At 30.4% G+C, this 23,250-nt stretch overlaps 1 protein-coding gene across 3 annotated transcripts; it reads left to right on the top strand.

Moving 5' to 3' along the window:
- The first annotated feature begins 79 nt into the window (after positions 1–79).
- On the top strand, positions 80–22,330 carry LOC122715316 (baculoviral IAP repeat-containing protein 6). Of its 3 annotated transcripts, XM_043937410.1 has the most exons (52): positions 80–312; positions 911–1,230; positions 1,322–1,566; positions 1,645–1,984; positions 2,055–3,555; positions 3,624–3,798; positions 3,893–4,111; positions 4,200–4,623; positions 4,707–4,830; positions 4,924–5,074; positions 5,226–5,450; positions 5,529–5,783; positions 5,870–6,143; positions 6,243–6,404; positions 6,762–7,067; positions 7,938–8,234; positions 8,354–8,568; positions 8,707–8,863; positions 8,946–9,137; positions 9,217–9,431; positions 9,532–9,785; positions 9,926–10,098; positions 10,173–10,363; positions 10,436–10,580; positions 10,876–11,032; positions 11,117–11,287; positions 11,384–11,489; positions 11,568–11,691; positions 11,788–11,952; positions 12,149–12,312; positions 12,400–12,637; positions 12,709–13,009; positions 13,088–13,263; positions 13,353–13,554; positions 13,618–13,845; positions 13,940–14,464; positions 14,572–14,842; positions 14,935–15,194; positions 15,293–15,575; positions 15,668–16,053; positions 16,169–16,306; positions 16,377–16,554; positions 16,627–16,772; positions 16,857–17,099; positions 17,177–17,395; positions 17,479–17,700; positions 17,761–19,092; positions 19,173–19,393; positions 19,490–19,729; positions 19,797–19,985; positions 20,160–20,294; positions 20,393–22,330. In XM_043937410.1, the coding sequence occupies exons 1-52, from the start codon at positions 126–128 to the stop codon at positions 20,678–20,680; spliced, it is 14,055 nt and encodes a 4,684-aa protein (XP_043793345.1). In that variant the 5' UTR covers positions 80–125; the 3' UTR covers positions 20,681–22,330. The 3 variants fall into 3 exon arrangements, with proteins under 3 accessions (XP_043793345.1, XP_043793344.1, XP_043793346.1); XM_043937409.1 differs by having other exon boundaries at positions 11,117–11,489; XM_043937411.1 differs by lacking the exon at positions 6,762–7,067 and having other exon boundaries at positions 11,117–11,489.
- Positions 22,331–23,250: the final 920 nt, after the last annotated feature.

Genomic DNA, 23,250 nt, shown 5'->3' with positions numbered 1-23,250 from the left:
TTGGCAGTTATTAACCAACTTCATAGCGATTTGCTGACGTTCTATTCAAAGATGGCGGTGATAAGTACGCCATGTTTTTTGTGATGTTCGCGCATTAGGCAAATTTTTTGAGAATTGTAATCTATATGAGCAAAATGGCTGATGATGATCCATGGTTATTAAAGGAAGACGGTTACTTAAATGTGGATATTGAATGTAAAAGTATAATCTATCATGCTAATCTAAATGTGTTACTAATTACCACTGGCAGTGCGCAAGTATATGTATTTGATGTCAACTCAGGAGTAATTTTGCAAAAAAGTTCTTTATCTGGTAAGCATTTTTATTCATTCACTCTTCATAAAGAAGTATTTATTATTGATAACAAGTCATTTTATTATAAATCCTATAGATAATTTATTTGTAATGTTTAATCACACCTCATGGTCAAGGTCGTATACACGTAAAACGTCAGGCGTGACTAAAGTTTTTCTAATTCTAATCACTTTAATAAAGTAATCAATTTTTGTTATTAAATGATTTTCATGATTGATTTGTTATTCTTTAATATGTTATCAAATTTTTACAATCATTTGATAATTTTACTGTTGTTTAATTTTCAATTATGTTGTTCTTGAAAAATTAATTTTGTTATTTGTTATTAAGAATGTTTTTTTTATAAGAATTATTGATTTTTATGATTATATTGATTTTTATGTAATAATAATTTTTAAAAATGTAAATTTTATAAGATAATTATTATTATTTATTTTTTAATGACATATAAATGTTTTTATATCTTTGTTATATTATTTCATTTATATTATTTTCATATTTTTTTAAAATGAATTTATATTAAAAAAAATAAACTATATTTGCTTAATTTATAATTTAATAAATTAATGTATGATTATACAATAATGTATTTTAGGAAAATTAAATGGAAAACTTCAAGGGACATATTTATCAAATGGTGTAGATAAAATATTATATACTGATGGAAGAGGAATTGGAGTACGCAGTGATTATAATGGAGTACTCTTTTTAGACACACTTTTACAAACACCTGTTTCAAGAAGTGAAGATATTATAAAATTAGAATTATTGTTTTCTGAAGCTACTTTGTTATATCAGTGTCTACGATGTGTAGAGTTACCAGGTATAGATCATGTGCAGGAAGTGAAGGAAGAATTAATAAGTAAAACTTTTGTAATAGAAGCAAATCAAAAAAAGGGAATTAAAGCTCAAAAGGTAAATATAAATTAAAATTTTAATTATAAATTTAATTTTAAGTTATTAAATGATTTAACATTTATGTGATAATAATTTATTTTCATCATAGTGGAATACGGTATGTTTGGAATTACCACATAGTTCTTTGAAACTTGTGTGCTCAGGATTAGTAACAGAATTGAAAAGATTAAGCCGATATATTCCAGCATTGCCAATTGCTTCTGCCATTAATGAACGACTAAATGGCCTATTGCCAGGTCTGCCATTAGAAGGAGATCCTGCTGACAAAGCATTAATGTTTAGTGAAGCTACCCGCCGAGATACTTTTTCAAAATGGCCACACATGAATTACAAGTATTTAATTTTTTATTTTTTATTGAAATAATTGAATAAATAAATATATATATATATAATATGTATGTTGTTTTTTAGGTGGGCTTTACCAGATCAAATGGCTCAGGCTGGTTTCTATCATCAACCAAATGCAACAGGTGATGATAGAATAATGTGCTTTACATGCAATGTTTGTTTAGTTTGTTGGGAACCAACAGATGAACCTTGGTCAGAACATGAACGCCATTCTCCAGCATGCCCATTTGTTAAAGGAGAATATACGCAAAATGTTCCTTTGTCTGTCATCCTTGCTACTGCTCCTGCACGCGAGGTTGGTGATACTGTAGATGTGATTAGCACTACAAATGTCAGTGGTCTTGTAGCTACAGCTTCTAGCAGTGGTTTCATTAATGTCTGGAATGTAACAAATCAATTAAAGGTAATATATATTAATATATGTTAATTAATATTTTTCATAAAAATATTTTCACATCATATATTTCTCACAGAGGGAGGTATCATTTTATGTAGCTCCTATAGATCAAGAAATAAATAATAAGGACTCTATTCAATTTGGTTCCACAAGAAATTTGTCATCATATTTAAGGACACTTAATTCCGAAACAGATCCTCTTTCTGATTATAAGCATCCAGGTTCTCATAAAGTACAGGTCACAGCATTGTCTATAGTAGGATCTCCTAAATCTCAAAACAGTGAAACAAAAACATCTGGTTCTACGCTTTTACCTGTAGAGACATCGGACTCTAAAATCAGGCCATGTGTAGTGTGTGCTGTTACTGTGACAGTTAGTAATCCATCGCAATTAAGGACTTTAGAAAATGTGTGGGCTGCTTCAACAGATTTAGCTTCATCATCATCTCTTGTTCGTGCAATGAACAGTGTAAATAGTGCTGCCAGTGATACTTTAGATATAATGAAAGTAGCAGGTGATAAATACACACCATCAAGATTGCACTATTTAGTATTTTATGACTTTCACCACAAAACTGCAACAACACAACAAATTAAAGAAGATAATACTAAGGATAATACTAAGGCTAAAAAGACGTTATCTGGAACAGGCACTAGTGCTAGCTCAAATGGAGAACGTCAAGAAAATTTATATCAAGAATTCTTGGTTGGTAAATTTTTTTATGAAGTTCCAGTAATAGAAGATGTAGATTCTGATGTAGTTGGTCCACATTTTGATGGTATTTTTCCAACATCTGCCCTTACTGCATCATCTTCCAATGGGATTTATTCAAATCCAATTGGTATCACAGTACCTCCAACATCAAGTTCATTTGATGCCAATTTTAATCCTATTAATGGTCCAGAACATTTTGCATCAACATCTGATTTAACAACAGTCAACAAAAAAAGTTTGGATATCATGAAAATTACAAAGACTGAACCAATTGTTGTAAAAACTTTATCTATTGAAGCTCCTGATTTTGTTAAAATTACACATATTGAATCATCTAAAGATGGAAGACATTTATATGTTGCTATGTGTCCTATAACTGATAACACAGATTCGTTAATTTCAAATAATAATCAGATGGATATTGATGAAGATAGTGAATTTTTCCCACAGAAAGGTTATGTGTATTGGGACCATAATGATACACAATCTGATAGACTAATAAATGGTAAAATACATGATGATATAAATAATATGAATACCATACTACTTGTATATGCTTTGGATTTTTCGGGACAAGTAGTAAAGATATTTTCTGAACCAGTAGCAAAACGAGAATTATCTGCAGATGAAGCTCCTGTTGAACATGTGTTTTTACCTCTTCAAGAGAAAAATAAATGTACATTATCTGGTGAAAATTTTAGTACAAGTTCTACTACTAATTCAAATATATCAGAACCTGTAGGACAAGTAGCTTTAATATGCAGAGATGGTGTTATCAGAGTATTAAATTTAAATTCATTGAAAACTATTACTGAGGCAAGAATAGAAGGAAAAAAGTTTGTTTCTGCAGCCTATTGTAATAGTAAGTTTTGATATTTATTTATATTTTTATTAATAGTTCTCATATTTGCATAATTTGATTTTTTTTAGGTTTAGAAAGATTGTGTGCATGTACAAGTGATGGTGCACTTCATTTTTTTATTACTACAGATGAAGAAGATTCTATAGAAGATAAGGAAGATATTGAGGATATTAATATGATGACAAATGAAGAAAATAGTAATAAAACTATAATTCCTAGTACATCAACATCATCTAATTTTCAGTAAGATTAAAAATTAAATTAAAATAATAAAATAAATAAGATATTTGAAATAATATTTTAAAACTTAATATATTTGATATATATATTTTTATAGAGATCAGTTAATTGCGCACAAATTAAGTTTTTCACATTCGGATTTATGTGCTTTATATGAATTGACACGATTTGATCATCATTCTCCTGCATATGGTGCTACTGTTCCTCCTTGTTGGAATGAAATGATGCAAGCTCAAAGACAACGTCGTCATCCGCAACATTTTCATCAATCAGAAGGTCAGCATCATACAAGAACATGGCGTTTACATAATGAACGGTATGTATGAATATTTTAGAAAATATAATTTTATGATATATTTTCTTATATTTGATTTATAAAAATATATTTCTTTTATAAAATATAGAAATACTTGGGATGAACATATATTTGAATTAACTCTTCCTCGAAGTGCAGCAGGACATATTGGTCATGTAGATGTACGATATAGTTTACATTCAGTTTGTCAAGAATTACCTTCAATTCAAATTACTTTACTAAAGCAAAATATCAAAAGAATTGGTCATCATGAGCCTTTATTAACTCCTGTGGATGAAAGAATAGATTTTAATATAAGTAATGAGCAAAAAGGAGAAAATCCTGTGATCACAGAAGAGTTTCAAAGGCAACATAATACAGAAATTTTATGTGGACCGATTGATTTACATCGCAGTTTAGATTTATCTTGGCGTGCTGGTTGTGTTACATTAACTAGTCCAAAATTATTTCGATCTAAAGCCAGAACGCTTCTTGTTCATATTAAGGCTCTAATTGATCCTACAAAAGATAACGTGAGTATCAGTAGAGTAGTCAGAATATATTTTGAAATAGTTAAATAAATTATATATGATAAATATTACTTTTTTATTTTTAGACAACAACAAAATCAAAAACAAATTCATCAGACAACAAACCTCCTACATCGAAAAAATTAAGAATAGTTGAAGTACGTCGATTCGTAGAAGGTGCAAGTAGTAAGAAATTAGATGGTTACATCGGTAAATACGATTTTAAATTCTATATTATTATATATAATTTACATTTCATTTTTTAATACATTTTATTTAATTCATTTTTTTTCAATACTTAAGGTTGTGATTGTATTTATGAGGTATCAATTACCGTTCGAACGGTATATCCTACTAATATACCAAATGAAAGAACTCAACGATGCGCCATGTTAGAATCTAAAAATTGTTTTGAAAATTTATTAAATGTAGCTTGTTTGGAGACATCTGAAAAGTAAGAACATTTTAAAAAAATTAAAAATTATTAAATTATAATATTATTATATCATATTTGTTCAAAACATATATATATATATATATATATATATATGTATTAATAAACATATAATATATATAATGTATTATAGCATATTTAAATATTATAGGTCTCCCATTGTACAATCACTTGCATTAGATATTCTCGTGTGGATAGCCTCTATTAGATTAACGAGGTTGCGTAATTATCAAAATAATACTGAAATAAAAGCTTTTCAATTGGAAACAATTCGTTTGGTACAAGCACGATTATCTAATTTATTAAGAACTTGTCTTTTGCATGCTGGTCGAAGTATAGCGCACAAGTGTATAAAATTAATTATGCTTTGTAATATGTAAGTTAATAATACAATAATATTTGATTAAGTGATATAAAATATAATTTATTTTATAATATTATAAATTATTTTCAGTGGTTTTTATAATTTGGAAGATCCTCCACCTCAATCTTTCGATGAAGCTTTAGTATCTGTTTTAGTAACATTATTACCTTCGATAGTAGAAGTTGAATGGGCTGGTTCACTACGTTGGTTACAATTATTAATTAATAGAACTTTGTTACGAGATAGAAATCACAGTATTGCTCAACAATGTATTTCTTTAATACAACAAATAGCTGCTGAAATATCAAATCGTGTAAATCCATATCATTTATTACTAGCAACAAGGTATAATTCAATTTATAATTATAATTTATCTTAATACAAATTATTAAGATAACATTAATAAAAAAAGAATTTTCAATTTTTTATAGATTTGGTCTATATAATTCTCCATTTGAGACCGAATTATTCGACTTGGAATCGCCGATGCCTCCTAAATACAGTCCAATACCACCTACATATGTGTCAGCAGTAGCTAATGAACAGACAGGACCATCAACTGCTTCATCAAGTTCTATGTATTCTCAGGATGCTATTGATTTGAGGGACCTACTTACACTGCCTACACATCCAACTAGTGAACTTGTGGTGTCTAGCAAGTTGAAGGCTTTATGTGCTAATCACAATATGAAGGGACTTTTAGAGGTAATTTATTAATATTATGAAATCATAACAAAATGAATATAGGAAAATAAAAAAAAATTTTGGATATTATAAAAATGGACAAAAATTGTAAACATCTAGGTTGAACCCCTTCATTTTACTTGTCTTGCTGCTTCTGATGGTACCAAAATGGAAAAGATTGATCCATGTATGAATACAAATAATATTGGAGCTCCTCTTTATGATAGTACAGCTACAAACAACAACGGTGTACCTGACATCAAAACCATTCATCATACTTATGTAAGTTATTCCAAAACAATTTTTTTTTTTTTACAAATAATTCCTAAATCCTTTCTGTTTTTCTTTTTCTATACTCTAAATCTAACGATTTCATGGAGCATGCTACTATTGTAAATTTTATGTAAACGTTATAATATCGTTAATAATTATCGTTATAATATAATAATATTATATTGGTAAAACAAATAATAAAACATCATGGTAAAATAGAACAGGCAGTTCAACAATTTCCGTTTTTTAATTAGGACAGTTGAAATTATTACAATTATTTAGCGTTGAATGTAAAAACGTAAATGGTATAGATGTTTTTTCAAGTAGAGGAAATATAATCCAAATAGAAATCATTGTACATTATAGAACTTGGATGCTGGATCGCTAGGAGCAGATATTCAGGCTAAGCCAACACCTATGTTAAGTGATCTACTTAGTCTATGTACAGGAAGAATGTTAAAGAAGCCAGCTCCACAACTGATATTCACACCTGATGATCAATCAGACTGTGATGAAGCTAATGATATGCCTATCAACAATCAGACATGGCATAATACACAAAATGATATGCCTACTTCACGTATATTAAGTTCTACTGTAACAAAAGAAAAGTCGTCCGTACAAAATATCAATACTACTGTAAACAAAATTGAAGACAGCAATTCTAAAAAGGTAGATTATATAGATGAGAAATTGCACTTTTTTCTTTCTGTTTCTCAATTTGATAATTTCTTGTCATTATTATAAATTTTTAAAAGCTTTATTAATATGCTGTTTTTATAACTGAGTTTATGTAATTTCATTGATTTTGCACAAAGCTAGATACATAAATTGCAAATTGCATGACAGCTTTAGGATACCATATATTCAAAATCAATATTACATTGATATTATTTTCTCATATTGTACATCTTACCATTTAAATTATCTACGAAATTTATAAAATTTAAATGTAATAAAAACATCTAGTTACATAGATTTTATATCGAATGATTTATTTTGAATTCAACGCACGAACAAATTTTAATGATATGAAATTGCCTAGATCTACTTCCATGATTTAATTTTGCAAGTATAATATCGTTTTCTCAATTTTATTTCATATATCAATAAATTTAATTATGTAAATGGATTATGTAGATTTTATTCCTATTTAATGCTTCTAATATTATATATACATATAAATGTGGTGTACAGTTACATTTTTTTATAAAATTTTATTATGAAATTTTGGGTGACAGCTTTTAAAATGAATTTATAGAAAAATTATTCCTGTTTTGAAATTATTATTGAAAAATATAAATGAATTATATTCAATATGTATATGAATAATAGAAAAAGAACTGATTACCCAAATTTCTAATTCTTAGAAATATTTAATCTTAATGTATTGTAGAATAAAATAATTTATGCATCTTCATGTATTTGTTTGAATGACTATAATTTATTATATAACAAAATAGAAGTGAAATAGATGTTTAATAATTGCTAAATATGTAAATAATGTACTAGAAGATTTATATATGCTATTTAATATTACAGCGAAAAGAAGTTACATTTCCATGGGCAAGATTATTATGTTGGCCACCTCAGCAGGCATTGGTAGTTGATAGAATGCATTCCGGTGCACGTCGTTTTGTTATCCTCGATTTTGGATCACCTGTATTGCTTACGGATTTGATTATTCCTTGCTGCAGTGATTTAGCATCATTATCTATAGATATATGGACAAAAAAAGAAGAAGTTGATGGTACACGACTTATTGTTGCTGGTGATATTGGAAATAGATCTTTAGTTGTATGTGATCTTCAGCCACCACCAGTTTGTAGATATCTAAAGGTATTTATAATAATACTTTTTTATTATAATAAATTATAATAAAATTTATTTATTATTTTATTTAACTATATTTATTTATCTATTTGCATGATATAATAATAAAAAATTGTTATTTTTAGATTATAATCATAGGTCGCTATGGAATGTCTCCTACTATGTGTAAAATTCCATTAGGAATTTTTTATGGGCACATGATGGTTTTACCTGGAGAAGATTATGCGGAATTAAATAGTAGTTTATCAACTTGTGACAACACTTTTGATTCTAATATACAAGCTACTATTGATACACAATGTAATATTTTATCAGCTCTTGCAGAAGATGTACAGTGCAGGTATTTATAACATATTTATTTAGAAATATAAATTTTATTATATTTAATATATATATTTATATTTTAATATTTTTAAATATTTTTATTAATTTCAACATTTATTTTTAATTAGTAATTAATTATTAATTTGTGCCATAGATTTAGCCTAGCTACTGAAAAATTAAAATGCCTACTGGATCCACTGTTGTGTTCAGAAACTACTAATGTTATGCATATGCAACACTATCTTTCTTTTAGTAAAATACCTAATGAAAATAAAGAACAACCATCTGCAAAAATATTATCTACTTATCAAGTAAGTTAAATAAAATAAATTAATATAAAATATAATTTTATATATAATAATTGTATATAAAAAATATGTGTTTATATTATAGGAATGTATAATGTTTCAACATCAATTAAATGTTGTACGTGGTGTATGGAGACGATTGGAATCATGGAAAGGTTCTCAAACTATACCTACAATGTCTTTAACTAATGCACCTACTGATAAATTGCGAGCTTTAGGAGAAACTTTACTCGATATTCTCTTATTTGCAGTATATGAAATTGGTCCAATACCTAGCGTATGTTTATTAATTTTTATTTATTAAGATTTTTATTATAATTGTTTAGATTTTTATATCTGTTTTTTTCTTTTTTTAGATACCATTATCAATATGTGATGTTTTTACACCAACTGTCTGTGAAAAATTTTTTCATTCGATTTGTGTTGTTACACCAGCTCCGCGTTTACAGTTACAGGCTGTCGCTCTTTTAACGCGTATGGCTGGTCATCAACCTTGGTGGGGTAATTTTTTATCTAATGTTTTAGTTAATCTTTATTCTTCATCGTCTACGCACATATTTCCACAAGATAGGTACGATATACGATATATGATATATTATATAATTTTTAATTCTTTAATAAAGTTAGAAAATATTGTTCATTAAAACGAATATTTTTTTTTTAATTTTTAGAGTATTTATTTTATTGACACTTCTTGGACGTAAATCGTTGATTGCTGGGGTTAATAGATCTTCCGTAATAGATGCCATGGTTCGCACATTAGGCAAATTATTAGCACCATTATCAAATCCTCAAGCATCCGATATAAATCACTTAGATATAACACTTATAGGCTGGGTATTGCTTTTTTTGTCAGTATGTTTGGATACTATAGCGATTCCATCTACTTGTTTGGAAGAGAATAGTGAAAAAAATAGAGAACAAGGTATATATATACATATATATTTTATAATTTTAATAAGCTATATATTGTATATATTTTATTGTATTTAATAATTTTAATATAAAGTATTAATATTTTAAATTTTGCTTGTTATTTAATTATTGTAAAAATTCTTTTGAAAGGTTTATTATCTCGTTGGGAATTTATTCAAGGCGAATCTGCAATGCAAAGGAAATATGGTAACGCTAATCGTTCTCCAGCTTGTAGTTATCGTAAAAAATTACAGAAATTACATCATAAGCAACAACTTCAAGAATTAGAGCAAGCAAAAAAAGCATTTCATACATCATCACAGGTATGAAAAATATATTCATTTTATTCTTATAATAAATGAAATATAAAAATAAATAAATTACATAAATTTTGAAGGGATGGACTAATTTATCATCACATACTGCTTCATTATGTAGTAAAATGAAAGCTACATTGAAATCGCATGAGCAATTCTTTAAAAAAACGTTAAAACAAAATTCTGCCAAGCACTTCAAAGATATCCTTGGTATTCGTAAGAGTGATACACAACACAGTTCGCGCAGTTCGCAATCACAAGCAAATACGAGGTTTGTGATAAAAATTTATATCACAACAATTAATTTTTAACATTTTATGACAATTTAATTATGTCATATAAGTTCTAGCAAATCAGAAGCAACAGATTTGGATGTTGAATATATATCTAACTTATCACATCAGCATGTTCTGCCTGTGGCACGTGGACTTATTGCTCTTATTTTGTATAATTCTGCTAATGTGGATATGTTCCTATTAGCTTGCAAAGTAAGTAAATTTGATTTAAGATTGTTATATGTATTTATCGATTTTTATTTCATTTTCTTCTATTGTGTTATTTATATTTGAACAAAATATAAAATTTAAAATTAGTACATATTTTATTTGCATTAAGTATATTATAATTTACGATTTATTTACGCTTACTATTAAAATTTATGATTAAAATATTATTAGCTTGTAGATTTTATATTATTTATAGTATTTGATGATTTTTTAATAAATAATAAGCTTTATGCTTTATGAAGTAATTTCTTGAATTGTTGTAACATGTGCCATATAGGTAGTCGCTAGGCTAGTGATATCTACACGTCCTGCAATTAGCTTGTGTGAACTTATGAGTGAAGAACAGCTCCTAAAATTAGTCAGATTGGCGGGTACCTCTGATGCGGCCTGGTCTTCACATGCAGTTTCGTGCCTTTTACAGGATTTATTAGAAGGTATGAGATTCACATATTGTTGATTGTAATATTATTTATATATATTTTCTTTCAATTTTTATTAATTATTCGTTATAATTATAGGCGGAAAATTAACTCCAAAAACATGTTTTACTGCTGAGGGTCCTTCTGTAGTGAATTTTATACCTCTTGTTACGGAGAAAGGTCGAACACCAGAAGAAGAATATAGTGCAAGTGCTGCTGAAACAAGTAATACTGCTGTTCCACTTGGTAATGATGAAGGATTTGCTGAAGGTGAAGGAGAAGAAGATACTCAAGATAGTAGTATAATGGTGTTATCTGCAACTGCTTCAACATCAAAGTCTAATGGATTTTTACCTTCTCTTTTGGAGTCTGATGATAGTGAACTTGAAGATTTCTTAGATGATATTTTAGAACGTGGTAGAAATACCTTAAAGAAAGGACATCCATTACCTAAAAATGTAGACATATCTGGGTAAGTAATATATATATATATATATATAATATATATATAATTTATATAAGAAATTAAGTTATTTATAAATTTTTATAGAATTTCTTTGGCAATGGATGCAAGATTAGAATATGGAGTAGAAATGGGGATAGAATTATCATTAAGAATATTGTCCATGTTCAGCATGTATAATTTACCTTATAGTATAAGTACCACAATACATGTGAGTTAATGATTTTTATTTTTGTGTTTATTACTTTCAATTAAATAAAATGAATTCTTGAATCAAAATAAAAATTTATTCTTTTTTATATGAAAGGTTCCATCAGAATCAAATCGATGTTCTCAACAATCAACGCCAAAAACAGAATCTAATTGGAATGAGAGAAGTCAAGATGTTTGGAATTCACCTGACACAACTTCTTCGAGTTTATTAATGTTAACGAGGTGTTTTGACAAAATATTTACAGAATTATATTTACAGGTAAGTAATATCAATCAAACAATAATAAATATTTATATAATTTCTAATGATTTAAAAAAAGATTAATAACAATAATAATAATAATATATATATATATATATATATATATACATATATATGTATATACACACATACATACATAGATACATATAATTTATACATATTATATATAATTTTACATATAATTTTACAACAGAGCGCGGGAACAAATTTGGAACTTATTCTTCAGCTTTGGTTAACTTTAAATTTAGATGCTTCTTCAGAACAATCTAATTGTTTAAATCAATTTGATCCTTCACTTTCACCTGTTATACCGTTGAGTTCAACAGCTATTTCAAATCTTATATCTGCATTATGTTGGTAAATATAAAATGTTTTTTTATATTTTTCTTTTATCAGAATAATTTTCCAACTGATGGTTTAAGTAATAATAAGATCAATTTACAGGCATCCGGGTGTTTCTTTACGTGCTTGGTGTCTTGCTCTTCGATGTTTAACTTTGGCAAGTAATCAACCATTACAGACAAATCCTGCAGAGGCTGCAAATAGTCGTCAACCGTTAGATGGTCTTCTGGGTGGTATGGCCGGATGCATTGTAAAAGAACGTAATATGGGTCCTATGCTTTTGCGTTTACTTTCTGGAAGTGGATTAAATGTTAATGCTATGGATAAACAATATATAATGGTATTTTTATTAATTTTTTTAACTACTAAGTTTTTAGTGTTTTATAATTTTATATTTCAATATGTTTTTAGGCTGGTCCTACTGTTTGTCAAGCACTACAATATTTTCTAGTTAGATTAAAAATGAGATGCGATGTAATTATGCCTGATAGTTCTTTAGGAAATGCATTAAAAGAACTTTTATTATGGGTGATATATCAACTTGTACAACCTGGTGGTGCACTTTCTGCAAGAAGAGGGCCTTTAGACGCACAATATAAACTTATAACATCATTAACGAATTTAAATTTTGCTAATACAGATTTAGGAACTGCAATGAGTATAACAGAATGCGTCGGAGTATTAGTTTCTACATATGTTAGAGGTTCTGAAGGTAATTTCATGAATTAGAATTATAATTATTATATAATTGAATTATGAATTTTCTTTGTTTATATTTATTATTTGATAGTTGGAGCTCAATGTGGTGGAACTGGCGATTTAACAAATTCATCTAGTGGATTCGGGAGTTTATTTGCTTGTGTATTCGGTGGACATACCAGACAAGATTATCCCACTTCATGGGACACTTTAGTCGTAGCACTTATTAAATTAGTATGTCGACTTATTCAAACACCTTTGCCAGAGGTATATTATTTATAATATTTTATATATTTGAAATAGATATTTTAAAAATCTATATTTTAAAAATATATTTCAATCTTTTGTATTTACAGACTTGTGCATGTCGCTCTGATGGTTCAATCAGAATAGATTTTTCTGAAACAAATTTCGATACAAATACTGATATTAATGATACTCAAATGAAAGTAAATATTTCACAAACGGATGAAAGTAAAGTTGCAGAGCAACAATCTTCGTCTCGCTTACAACAATGTGCATCTAACAAACCTCGTATGCGATGTGTTGCAGATACTGGTATGTATAAAAATACATCAATCTTATGAAATATTTTTGTTATTGAAATATTATGATTTTCAGTTTTGCAACATGAACCTACTATGATGCGATTGTTAGGAGCTTTAGGTCATAGTACAGGTTCATCTTTAGCTATGCTCCTAGGCGAGAGTGCTGGTGCAGGAACAGCTACTGAACTCGGTGATCCTGCTTCGATACCAGATGCTACATTCCAACTTTTGACTACTCTTACTAAAAAAGCAAGCAATCGTAGTTTAGTTCTTAATCCACTTTACCAATATCTTTCATCCTGTAAGTATTTTTATTTTCACAAATTTTAATTTTTAAATAATATATTTTTATTATATATATTTTTATTATATATATTTATTATATTATTTTATAGCATGTGAGCAAAGAGAATTAAATCGACAATTGGGTATCATGCAATTATCCGAGCCTCTTCTTTGGTATATCTTAAGAGTTTTAGACAATGAAGTATCACTGGCAATGTTCACAGCAATGGGTGGAGTAAAAGTACTTTGTGAAAATTTAGTAAAATCAAGTAATAATGGAAATGCTAACTCTGTTTCTCCTGGTGTGATTGCGTTGGTAATGGAACATCTTTCAAATGTTCCTAACGTACTACCAGTATCTTCTTCAAGTAGCAAGAAATCTATAAATACACTTGAGACTTATGAAGATGGATTGTTAAACTTTGCTCCTTTGGGTATAATATCTTGGTTTAATCCTGCTGCACAACCAGCAGATGTTCTTATACAAAATTCTACACCACATAAACGGGCAAGGACAGCCGCGTGGTTATATCATTGTTATCCTGATGAAGCTTGGGTTGATCTTGCGATTACTTTACCTTGTGCTATATTATTAAGAAAAGTAGAATTGCAACCACATCTTACATCTTTAGCTAGTAAGATATATAAATATATTAATATAGTAATAATATACGAATAATGTGTTATATTTTAATAACTTAATAATATTTTAATAACTTTAATAATATATTGCTATTTTTAGCATGTCCATCGGCTGTAGCTATAGAAGTTTCAAGAGAAAGTAATAGTCCTTTAACACCTGTTTGTCCACCAATGCCTACGGCAGGTTTGACATTTATACGTATCACTCTGTCACAACCAGAAGTGGCAACATCTGTACTTGTACGATTATATAAACCACGCGATTCGAGAAGTATAAGTTTAAGTCAGATTAGGTTATTAGGTACTACAGCATTCGGTGAAATAAAAACGAATCATGATACAATAGACGAAGAACAACTTACTAAGACAAGGTAATTCTTTTGATATAGATTTTGGTTGTATTTATGGAAAGAATTTATGGTTTTATATGTCGAAATACAATTTTTGTAACATATATGTCTAGCTTGGGTTGGTTGCGATTATTGCATCAATGCCTATCCGTAAGCACATTAAACAGTAATCTTGCTGTTAAAGTGCTTAATTCTGCAGCTTCAGTTGAAGGATTGGTTGAGGCATGTTGTAATCTTCTGTTACTCCCAGCACCATCTCTTTTTACTCCCAATTTGGAAAGGGTACTTTTGCAATTAGGCTTACATTCTCAAGAGCTTGGACTTCGACTCATTGGTCTTTTACTTAACAACAGGTCTACCTTTTTCTTTCAAGGTATCGCTTTTCTTAAAAATCAATTTTTTTCCTTTTTTTGAAATAAATTTTTTCGAATTTATAGAATAGAATTTTATGAAATTAATTTTTGATTGCAGGTGCTGTAACTACTCAAGAAACATCAACCGTTCAATTGGTTGTAGAATTACTTCAACAATTATGTTCAATTCAAGATTCTTGTACAGAAGCTCGTATGACAGCGGTGCTTTCGTGGCTTCATGCATCGGCAGTAAATGGAATTTCTCGACCCAGTAATAGTCCTAATGCTATTAATCCACCTGCTGTATATATTCATTGCGTATCTTCCATTATATGGGAAGCTCATCAACAACAAAATCTTAATTATGATTTACAAGCTTTATTGACAGATGAACTTTTTAAGTAAGTCATATTCAGCATATATTATATAATTTTTTTTACCTGATAAAATTTTGATATATATCTTTAATATAAATTATATTATTTGAAAATAGTGCTTTATATCAATGGACTTTGATTTTGGGAACGAGTTCTGCTTTAAAACAGGCGATTGATTCTGCTTTGTGTGCATTTTGTTATGTAAGACCTACATTGTTTCCTGTGCTTCTCCAAAGAGTACGAATTTTGGTACCCAATAAGGCTACAGATCATTCTGCATCTATATCTGATGATCGCAAGGAAAGAGAAGGACAAACAGATGATAGAAAAAGCGAATTTAATGGCGAAGAATGGTATTATCGTTATGTATTATCAGAATGTAAGCGATTAAATTTAACAGAAGGACAGTTGCTTACTGTAGCTGCAGCTGCTCGATCTCCGTCGGGTATAGAACAATTAATTGATTCTGGACTTCCTGCTTCGTTGACAATGTTAATTACTGGTAAAATATTTTTTTATGAAATAGTTATTTTGGAATAATATGGATATATATTTTAGAATAATATGAATAATATATAGGATAGTATGATAATCTAAAAGATAAATTTTTACAATAGATTTTTGTAATTTGGAAAAAACACGACAAGAACAACCTCAAAGTAGGATGTCCTCAATGGATAGTTGTCAGAATAACACTTTAGAGGGTTTAACGGATAATGATAAAGCAAGTGAAATGGATACAAATAATTATTATGGTAACTGTATTTTTAAAAAAATTGTGATTTTTATAATCTTTATAAATAAAATTATAATAATTATTTTTAGGTGGATTATGCATGACAGAGCCAGAAAGTATAGCGATAGTGTTAGAATTTTTAACACTTGTATGCTCGGAAGGTAAAATGCGTGATTGGCTTGGAAAAGAAGGGTATGGATTTTGGTTACCCCTTCTTTCTCTTCTTAGTAATCGACCTGTAGAAAATCCATCTTTATCCTCTTTGAGGTAATTTTATATGAACGATTTGTTATCATATATATATAAAACGGATAATAGAAATCTTTTTGTATTTTACAGATGTTCCAAAACAAGTGTTTCATATGCATCGTTAGAAAGTGCAATGATTAAATTTTTATCCAGATGTTGTTGGTGTCATCTCGAAAATCAAAAGTTATTAGCCGAATTATTAACAGATGTCATTTCTCAACAACGAACGACTTCAAGTAAGACGATTTATTTTATTTCATACTATACTTTAATTCATATTATTTTCATTTCATATATTACATAAAACATTTATTGAACAGATATACGCTATCTTCATGGAATTTCGGGTTTCACAAGGCGATTAATTTTGCAATTATTATTGGAAGGTGAAAAAGTATTAGTATCCGTAACTTCCGATGCACCTATGAAAGTTTCAAATACAGCAGTCAATTATAGTTTGTTGTCCATGCCACCACATCCAGCTCATCCGCTTGGTCATTATCATCAATTATTGTATATGTCTACTCAATCAACTGTTGCAGATATATTACAACAAGTCTCTGGTAAATTTTTTTCTTCCATTAATAATAATCATACGTACAATACATTTGTAATTAAATCTGAAATATTTTTTTTAAAGGTACTTGGCTTTTTCTATTGTTGCCAAATACATACAAAAGTAATGAAACTGGAACGAACAATAATCGCTCTAGAGAACTTTGGGAATCTGGTATGGCCTTTATAGTAGATACTCTTAGTGTAGCTGCTGGAAATACAGCGAAAGACAAAAGAGCTAAAGAAGCATCTAATAGGTCGCAAGCTCGTGGTCCTATCATAAGAAAATCACGTGGGAATTCTGGCAAGTTATTTATCGTCTATATTATATTATACATGGGATGCAAATACAATAAAATTTATCTATTTAAAATTTTATGTTAATAGATGGAGCAGCAAGTACAAGCAAAACATCGACTAATAATGTTCAACAAAATTCTACCAATTCTACTAATCAACAATATTTGATACATTCATCACGTCCAAATACTCCTTTACCACCACAATTGACCATTGCCCAATTGTTAGCTATAGCCGAAGATAGTGGAATATCTTTATCAGAACCTTGTTTGCATCTTATATTGCGCCAACGTAATAAAGACTCAAAAGGTATGTATCGATTATGATATTCCAATTAAAATAATGAACATTTTATTTTTTATCTTTCAGAGGATGTATCGAAACAAAATGACAGCGAGTTATTAAATTATAGAAGCATAGAAAGTTCGCTAGGCGTGTTTAGTGCCGGTGGTGGTTTAGCGGTATTAGCACGATATTTGCCGCTGGTATATCCAGATTCTAGACCACCACCCGTCCCATTACCCTCACCAGAAGAAACATTTAGCCACGAAGAATGGGTGAAATTAGGGATTAGCGATTACGCTATTGAAATTATAGAAGAAAGTGGAAATAATTCTTCGCCGTGTGCATCTTCACCAGCTGCTTACGTTCCTCCACATTCTCTTGCTGCTTTTGGATTGTTCCTTAGACTTCCTGGTTACGCAGAAGTATTATTAAGAGATAGAAAACGAGCTCAGTGTTTGTTACGCCTTGCTTTAGGCGTTTCAGACGACGGTGAAGGTGGAGACGTTTTAACATCGCCGTTGGCTGCGTTACTACCAACTTTGCCATTCCAAGTTTTAAAACAATTACTCGACGCTACACCCGCGACCACCGATGATGGTCTTCTTTTGCGTAAAACGACTATCGAAGTGGGTGCTATGCTTTTATTGTTGAACTGTTTGGCGGTATTTACCCATCAAACAAATCAGAACGACAACTCGGAGCAAAAAATAACCGGGAACCAAGGTGAAGCAGGTCGTAGCGATGATAATTCACATTTGTATTGGGCGAAGGGTACGGGATTTGGTACCGGCTCTACACAACAGTCATGGAACGTTGAGCAAGCGTTGATGCGACAGAGATCCGAGGAAGAGCACGTTACAGTATTATTGCAAGTTTTAGCAAGTTATATTGGTTCCGGTGGACAAACGCAAAGAGAACTGCCAGCGTCTTTTCCCGATCTATTAGCCAGATCGTGTTTACTTCCAGCCTTGTCTTCATATTTAAGAAACGATTCGGTGTTAGACATGGCGAGGCACATTCCTTTGTATCGCGCTGTACTGCAATTGCTCAGAGCTATGGCCCTTTCGAATCAATTAGTTCCGCTCTTGTTACCTAGGGGGAAGTCTAGTGAACCGTCCGTCGTATCGCTCCTATCTAGCATGAGGGTTTGCGTGGATACGTACGTTCACAAGATTAATCGTACTAGGACTAATAAATCGAAAACGCTATTCAAGTATCCCGATGATACTGAACAGGACGAAGGTTTAGCAACGTTGATTCCAGATATTCAAGAAAGTGCTACCATAGTGCAAAATGCCACTTCTAGGTTATCAGGAATCGAAGAAGAATTACCTGGTCCTAGCCCCACGGCTCCAGAATTACCTCTACGTTCTATCGAACAACGATACATAGAAGTTATGAAAAATTTACAATTTGGTAAGAATAATAGGAATAATTTTTTTTATCATCTGATAAACACACACGTGATATTATTTTATATTATGCTATATTTGTAGATACGTACGAAATGATCACCGAAAATCCAGAAGCTGGTGGATATAAGTTTGCCGTCTCATATCATTTTGAATCCACTATGAGGGCAGCTGGAGAAAGAAGTCATCCTACGAGAGTGAAGAGATTGGCGCAAGAAGCTGTCACACTTTCTACAGCGTTGCCATTGTCATATAGCAGTAGCGTTTTCGTCAGATGCGACGCTGACAGATTAGACGTAATGAAGGTAATTTGTAAAAATTAATAATAACGAAAATAAAGAAATAAATAAAACTAACAAAAATATTAATCGATTTTTGCACATGAAATATTTTCTTTTCAGGTACTCATAACAGGGCCAGCGGAAACACCATACGCAAACGGATGCTTCGAATTTGACGTATATTTTCCTCCGGATTATCCTAATAGTCCGATGTTAATAAATCTAGAAACTACTGGTCGTCATACCGTGCGATTTAATCCAAATCTATACAACGATGGAAAAGTCTGCTTGAGTGTATTGAATACCTGGCATGGTCGCCCTGAAGAAAAATGGAATGCACACACTAGTAGTTTCCTTCAGGTAATATTAATCGGTTTAAAGTCTCAATTATTAAGTTAAAAAATTTTTCTTTTTAACATTAAAACAGGTCTTAGTATCGATACAATCGCTGATCTTAGTATCAGAGCCTTATTTCAACGAACCAGGATACGAACGGTCGCGAGGTACAACGAGCGGAGCTCAATCTAGTCAAGAGTATAACGCGAACATTTGTCAAGCTACTGCTAAATGGGCGATGCTTGATCAAATTCGCAATCCATGTCCTTGTTTTAAAGAGGTAATTGCATTTAATATTTTGTTTAGCATATTGTGCGAAATATCGAATTTACAATTTGCGTTTGCTAATATTATATTAATATTTATAATATATATTAATATTATTAATATATATTAATATATATAATATTATATTAATATTATATTAATATAATAATATATTATTATTTCATAGGTCATACATACTCACTTTTGGATAAAGAGACATGAAATTGTTGCACAATTAGAAAGATGGATAAGAGATATGGAATTACACGGATCAGATAGAAGATTTGGTCGTACTCTCTCTCTGAATGCATTAGCTTTAAGAGTAATTAACTATTTTACACGTTTACAATCGTATACTATTATTATAATTTATACGTTTGATTAAATTTTTGTAAAATTATATTTTAATATTTTTCTCAGAGACATTATAGTTTGTTGAGGGAAGAATTGAGTAAATTACCAACTCCTGAAGGCTTGGAAGATTTGGTTGAACCGCTCGCATCACCAGGCTCACCGATCGAATTGTCCGGCACTCCTGGCACCCCAAATACGCCACCAGCATCGACGGTTCCTCCAACTGGCACAATTTCTACGCCAATTAATAACTCTGTTGGTTCCATGAGCAATGCAAGTGCTAGTAATCATGTACACCACGACATCGACACAGACGTTGAGATGGAGAAGATGGTTTCAAAAGTGTGTGAATAGCTAAAGAATGTTAATAGACATTGTTGGACATTTTGAAAAGTCTATATTGTTTGTGTTATGACGGACAAATAACGGACTGACCGGAAATGAAAGGAAATCCTAGTAACGTGGGAAAATTTCAGTTGATTGACGGATGGTTAGATGATGAATGAAAGATTACTTGTATCTTTTCGTTGAACACATGACGATATCGATAAAAATGAGGATAATTCGGAAAAACGAAGAGGATAAACGTATGCGTGCATGTATATGTGGTATATATGAGGATAGAGAGAAATTTGGTAAGAGAAAGAAATGAATGAGCGAGAGATAACGGAATGAATCGTGTAAAGAGATAAGGAAAAATGGAAAAATACGAAGAATGAATGTTACGACGAGTGAAAGGGACGAGGATGAATCGATAAAGAGAAAAAAAAAAAAAAAAAAAAAAAAAAAAAAAGAAAAAAAAAAGAAAGAAAGAAAGCGCAAGAAATAGTCAGTGGTTAAAAATTCGGTATGAATGTGAATAACTCGTACGTAGTAGGTAACTCTCTGTGGCAACTGCTATATTATATGTACGCTGCATTCTACTACTTCGTATTATCATAAGTAACAACTCTGTTATTCGATATTTATTATACGTGTTCCTCGTTTATGTAGCCGGTAATTCCCTATCCTTCTCTTCCTTCCCCCATCTCCCAATAGCAATGCGACTGACTTTAAACGACACTTATTCCAACAAACGAGGCGATGTTGATAATAAAACGGCGAAACAAATAATAAAAACAACGACGCGAACATTATGGAAGAACGGCTACGTGAAATATATATATATATATATACATATATATATATATATATACATACATACATACACATATATATATATATATATATTGATATATTAAAACAGTCACTCGCAAATACGAATAGGACGTACCCTATATACTGTAATTTTGCGCGAATCAAGTTATCGCTTTTCCGTTGCAACGTTTAAAGTTTCGTTTCTCATTAACACCACCATCCTCTCTCTCCCCCTTATAATAGTAAATCGTCTCAGCCGTTTAGCTCAGTATCGCATTGCTCTCGATTTATGAGTAGAAAACAGTGCAGAAAATTGCTCCATAATGCATGATGCAGTTAGCACTTGATATGTGTGCGCAGTGTGATTTAATATTTATCGTGCCTGTATCGATTACGGTCCGCATTGTATTTTTTACGGGAAATAATAGTACGACGTGTTCGGCTTAAAAGTGAATGCATATTTTTCAACATCGAATTCCTTTTTCCATGATTTCATCGAAAACCCAAGAACAAGGCCAAGATTTTATCGAGTAGCCTTCACTTTTAAAAGAATTGAGATTTGCATTCGAGTGACGATGTTTCCTCTCTTTCATTTCTTTTCTCTCTCTCTCTCTCTCTCTCTTCCTTTCCCTTTTTCTTTCTTTCTTTCTTTCCTTTTCTTTCCTCTCCTCTCCTTTCCTTTTCTTTTTTCTTTTTTTTTTTTTCCTTTCCAAACATGAATCGAATCGATCGANAAAAAAAAAAAAAAAAAAAAACGAAACGAAGAAAGGATGGTACTACGAAGTCCTGTAATTCTTCATAGATAAAAGGAACAAACTATGGACATTCGGGTAAAACGAAATACCCTTTTGCATTTGATATAATTAACAAAAATAAAAAAACTGACGACGATGGCATTATCGAGGAAGCAGCAATCCCAAAGTTGTGTCGCGAAATTTTGAACGCGGCCACGCTTGGATTCCTGCTCGTATAGTATTGTCCCGTTCTCTTATCAGCGAATAATTACGGTTAGTTGTAAAATTACTGGTCGAATTGCATCACCAGTACCGATGATCGTTCTTTCTGTAAATAATCGTCACACGAATAATTATATCGCATTACAAGTAAATGTTTGTAATTCCGAAGTAACTGAATAAAATGCTCCAATGTAACGTATACTATTGCATGGATTCCTAAGCAATGAACGAAACGAAACAAAATAAGATGATGTACGTGACAGGAGAATGTGTTAATAGTTATTTATAATAAACGATTATTATCACGCCATTTTTAGTAGTACGTTTGTTCACTTTGATTTTCCATCGAATTTTTCGTATTCGTTTCCACCATATACAAACGCGTCGAAATTTTTGACGATAAAATTGGAAAAGTCAAGAAGTTTAACGCTCGATTCCGTCGATCCAATCTGCAATCTATATAATGGCTTATGCTCGAGGCGAAAAATTGTTTTCCTTCGCGTTGAGCCTGGAAATATTAAATTTCCCTGAATTTTCCACCAGAGATCTACAATTATTGCGGATTAAATTTATACCTTTTACCTCGATCTTTTTTTTCACCACAATTGATTTTAAACGACAATAAAATGGAATGAAAAGCGAGTTTTTATATTTTCATCTTCATCTTTGAAAATTCATCGCACACGATTCTCTGAAGAAACAATGTGTTACCAAGAAAATCCAGAAAACCAATCAAGAAACTTAAAGAGAACTCAAAAATATCATTTAAAAATATAATTAATAAAGAAATTGGAGATGGAGAAAGAGGATCCAGGAGGAGAAAGAAATGGA

This window comes from Apis laboriosa, unplaced genomic scaffold (genome assembly GCF_014066325.1).
Source record: "Apis laboriosa isolate Shangri-la unplaced genomic scaffold, ASM1406632v1 scaffold34_cov151, whole genome shotgun sequence".
Lineage (NCBI taxonomy): Eukaryota > Metazoa > Arthropoda > Insecta > Hymenoptera > Apidae > Apis > Apis laboriosa.
Note: the sequence above shows the minus strand (reverse complement) of the source record. Positions and strands in the feature narration are given on the sequence as shown.